Genomic DNA, 5,119 nt, shown 5'->3' on the forward strand with positions numbered 1-5,119 from the left:
GCATTTAAACTCTCTACACAATTGGTGGTTAGCATTGTGTACCTTCTCCCACTAAAGTGTGCATTAGCCCATCTTTTAGGGTCAATGTTCTTATGAGCATCTGGATGTTTTTCAAGCATGGACTGCATTATGAGATCATATTGTAGTGTTGTGTTTGCTCGAGTAGCTGTCCAAAACAACCCTAAACCTGACCTACTGCCAGTATCTGTTACCATATTGCAAGACATGTGGTGGCAACAAAAAGCATGATGGGCAGTAGGGTATACTTTCCTAACTGCTGCTATAATGCCACGATGTCTATCTGATACTATACTCATTGACTCTGGATCAACATTAAAGAATCTCTTCGTATGATCCAGAAACCACTCCCATGCAGATCCACATTCAACTTCAGCGATTCCAAAGGCTACTGGGAGGACATTGTCATTAGCATCTATTGATGTAGCCATCAACAACACACCCGGATATTTGCCTCTTAGGTGTGTGGCATCAATTCCAATTAATTTACGCAGATAAGACCTAAATACTCTCCTACAAGCTCCAAAACCCCAAAAACATCGTTGGAACTGATTATCCCCATTCCTGTGTAGTGCAACATAGGTTTCAGGATCCCTTACTCTTAACTCACGCAGATATAGTGGAAGATCTCTATATGCTTGATCATAATCTCCAACAACTTTCTTCATCGCTTTCTCTCGAGCTATGTAAGCTTTTCTGTAGGATATGGTCACTCTGAACCTGGCTTTTATATCTGCTATAATCATACTTGGCTTGTATTGTTCATTAGCAAGAAATTGCTCTTCAACAAAAGAAGCTACAAAGGATGAAGAGCATGCTTGATGATCAGCACTTTCCCTAATGATGCCACATTGGTGTTCCTTTATATATTTCGTAACAATGAACTCGACATCCCCCCTGGCAACTACTCTCCACTTACACGGTTGATTGAAGCATACAGCTTTTACTTTATTTTTCCGAGTGTCAACTGGGTTATATCTCATATGTTTAACCATGGCATGCTTCACAAGTTGATTCTTGAACTCTTGTCGAGACTGAAATATCTGTCCTACAAAAAATTCATGCTGATCTGTTGCCTCTTCAATTGGCCTTTGGAGCAATCGAGAATTTAGAATATATGGATCATTAGCTATTGGGAACTCCTCCTCTAAGTCACTATACTGCTCTTGAGATATTTCATATTGTTCAATCTGCATATCATCGGCAAAGAATTCTTGTACATTTGTATTGCATTGCATTTCCTCTCCATTTCGGTTATAATACCCTTCCTCCTCACTCCAACTAGGCTCATAGTAATCAACAAGTGTTGCACACGGGTTCAGAACCTCATCTTCTTGAATACTAGCTTCTTCATTTAGATCAAATGTGAAATTACTGCTCGTATTTCTATTTGTGTTATGCACACAAGTATACTGTGAAGATGATGGAATATTTGTTCTGGATACTTCTCCTACATTATCTGCATGTCCAATGCTAGAAGTTGCATCAAGAGTATTCCATATCTCATATAGAATTTCGTCAGTTATATGATCATCCCTGATAAATAAATTAAAAAACTATTTTAGTAAATTTGCAACTACATAATCATTTTTTGTAGTTAAATTGTAATTTTGCTCAAACTAGGAACGGTCTGATGTAAAAGCAAAGTTTTAACCACATAACACATTATCGATATCAGGCTCTACGTGGGCCTGATATCTATGATATCAGGCCCACGTTGGGCCTGATCTCATAGATATCAAGCCACTTTTGAAGCAGATACTTCTTGTAAACTAGGACCACCACTGACTAAACCCTAGCCAAACTTAACTATCAACGTCAAAAACTAACATGAATTAAATCGATTAAGTCTTCTATTACATCATAATTTAGGTGTTATTGAATATTATTCCCCACACAACCAAAATTAACCATAATACCACTTTTTGCTGCCACCCTTCACAGACAAATGGTGTACTTTTTATTTACCTTCACTACCCTATTTTACAGTAAAAAAATCCATACATACATGTCTAAATCTTTAAATGTGTGCTTCTACTCATTTCCCTCTTGCAAGAAGTTTGTCCTTCTCGACTGACCTTCTTAACTTAATTTGTCCTTGGTCTCCTCTAGCAACTCTTACGCAATTATGCCATAAACCTAACTGGTCTATTGCAATCGCCAACCACCACGAGCAGTAATGGCAAGCGCAGGGTTTATATTTTTTTTTCTTTCAAGTTTATAACACCACACAGAGGGACGAAGGGAGAGAGACGGTGAGAAGACGTGTATCCGAACCACAAATTATTTTTCTATTCTACTTTCGGCTTGGATGCTTGGAAAAATGTGTTTGAAAAAGGCGGTTGCCAGGTTAGCCAGAGGGGTAATCTGGGGATTGATTTTGGCAAACTCCACCTTTTGGTAAATACAAAACTGTGATGTATTTTTTTGATAAATATACTAACCGTAGTACGTGTTTTGGTAAATTGCCGGCTCAAATGCGTTATAAGGTATATTGTGCAAGATCTCTTCTGCCAATATCTGTAAATAACAAGAACAGTAGTGCGATGTCGTCTTAATGTGTTTATGGGAGCAAAAGGTAATGTTCGAACAATGTTATGATTCTTATGAATAATTTATAAATAAATTGATTTATTAATTTATATAAATTTTAATTATTAAAAGTAGTATATATGAAATGATTTTATATATATATATATTTTATATTCTTTTCAAGTTTAGTATTCATTATATCTTAGAAATAAAAAATAATATAAAATTTTATTTAAATTCTAAAAATAACAACGTCGATAGTTAAGTTGAAGCAGATGCAGGGAACGCAGGGTGTACCGCCGTCGTCGCATCAAACAATTTGTTCGCTCAGCGATGTTACGGCGTCTCTGCGCCGGCGTCCACCGTCGACTTCAGGTGACCGCCACTCTCGGCCATCGTCGGACCGCCGCCGCCGCCTCTCGTCCACACTTTCTGGGATTCGACAAACCCTATTCTGTTTCCTACGTTAGCGCCGACGATCCCTCATCCCCGACCGCCTCCTTCCTGGCGAGATCGTGCGGGCTCTCCCACCATGCCGCCTTCTCCATCTCCAAGAAAGTCCAGATCGACGCCCTCGACAAAGCGCTCCGGGTGCTCGCCCTCCTCAAGGACTACGGTTTCCACGAAGCCCATCTCGTCCGCCTCGTCGACCGCTGTCCTCGTGTCCTCCTGATGGGCATCGAGAAGACCTTGAAACCCAAGCTGGAGCTCTTCCGAGGGATCGGCCTCGTCGGAACCGCCCTCCCGGAGGTCCTGTCAGCTAGACCCTTTCTGCTTACGTACCGCGTGGAGAAGCGATTGGTCCCCCACGCTGAGCTCCTCAAATCAATGTCGATAACGAATGCGACCCTTGTGGATGCCCTAAAGCAGTCAACTTGGTTGATCACCTTCGGCGCCGGAACTACCGTGCTTCCCAAGGTCGATGCTCTGCGCGCATACGGCGTGCCCGATGAGGTAATCTTACTGCTTTTGATCCGCTACGGCCACGCTTTGGTGACAGATACAGATCGATTCAATGAGGCCTTTGGCGAGATAAAGAAGATGGGCATCTGTCCGAAGAAAACCACGTTCGCCCGTGCCCTTGGGGTGCTCGCTGCATTGCCCAAGAAGAAGTGGGAGGAGAGAGTGGAGAACTTAAGGGGATTGGGATGGTCACGGGATCATGTCTTGGAGGCCTTCGCAAAACAGCCTCACATTGTGTGGATATCGACTGAGAAGACAAGGAAGATTATGAAGTTTGTGGAAGAGAAGCTGGCTTGGACACCGGACTACACAGTGAAGAATCCAAATGTTCTGACGTTGAGCCTGGAGAAGAGGTTGCTTCCCAGGTATGCCGTCCTGCACATTCTCATGCACAAGGGATTGATCAAGCCTGTCTTCACAGGGAATCATTTCAAGATGTCGAACCAGAAGTTCATGATGCAATTTGTGACCGAGTATCAAGAGAAAGCTCCAGAAATAGTTGAAGCTATCAAAGTAGTGACATCGGGTGGATGACAAGAATGTGTTCTAGAAAAATCTGCTAACAAGCAAACTCTTCTGTAAGACAAGCCAATTGTGGTTTTACTCCCACACCATCCTTGAGATGATCTGAATTGTTGAGTTTATGGCATGTTTCTTATTGCTTGGAGTATGATTGAGGCTCCTGCAATTCTGTTTCTTCTGTTCTGCTCTTCAATTTGTGGTAATGTTGCAGAGCGAGCCGAAGAGCCGCAGCCTTTTCCACTAGATCATTACCCGCCAGTGCTCTCACCATGGAATGATGATCTCTGCTACCATCAGAGTTGTAGTTACTTTAGATCATCACTAACTCATTGTGTTCTTTGTTCTTGTAACGTTCCAGGAGTTGTTGGCACATATAAATCCATTTCCATGATCAAGCACCATGAATACATGGGATTCCTACGAGGATTAAGTTTACATGAGTGAGCTTGATCCGATCAAGCTCATATGGGTGGACTTAATCCAACTTACACTTGATTAACATACATAATTAATTATCATCAAGGAATTAAATCCAGTGATCTAATGCTTATAGCATGAAAGGGGTTTAGATATTGGATGTAGATTTAATGCATAAATCTAATAATCTGATTTATTAATATTAATGGACTGTTTAATGAATGAGTTTTAAGATGGGCGATCCCTGTACGATGGGATTGGAATATAAGAGAAGAAGAAGAGCTCGATGATTAGGACATCTTGTGTTAGCAAAAAATAATCTGTTGGAGATTTAGGGAAATAGCCGAATTTAAATTACAATGAACTAAATTTAACTTATCTGTCGAGATAACTTGAGCAAATAATCTCAGGCTGCTACCTTCAGCACTACATAGTGGCGACAGAGCGGGCTAAGAGGCCGAGCGGGTAGATCGACCGAGCAGGAAGATCGTGTGGACAGGTCAACCGAGTAGGTAGAGCAATTGATCGGGTCGAGTGATCGAGTGGCAATGCGATTGAGTCGCAAATCAGATCGAGTCACTGATCGAGCAGATAAGTCGATCGAATAGTGCGGTCGAGCGGGTTTAGAGGCCGAGTGTCTGGTCGGGCAAAGAAGTCGAGTGGGCAG

The 5,119-nt window shown here is 41.8% G+C and overlaps 1 protein-coding gene across 1 annotated transcript; it reads left to right on the forward strand.

The window, feature by feature from the left end:
- The first annotated feature begins 2,883 nt into the window (after positions 1-2,883).
- LOC122040390 lies at positions 2,884-4,047 on the forward strand. Its single transcript, XM_042599704.1, has one exon. The coding sequence runs from the start codon at positions 2,884-2,886 to the stop codon at positions 4,045-4,047; it is 1,164 nt and encodes a 387-aa protein (XP_042455638.1).
- Positions 4,048-5,119: the final 1,072 nt, after the last annotated feature.

The sequence above is a fragment of the Zingiber officinale genome, chromosome 2A (genome assembly GCF_018446385.1).
Source record: "Zingiber officinale cultivar Zhangliang chromosome 2A, Zo_v1.1, whole genome shotgun sequence".
Taxonomy (NCBI): domain Eukaryota; kingdom Viridiplantae; phylum Streptophyta; class Magnoliopsida; order Zingiberales; family Zingiberaceae; genus Zingiber; species Zingiber officinale.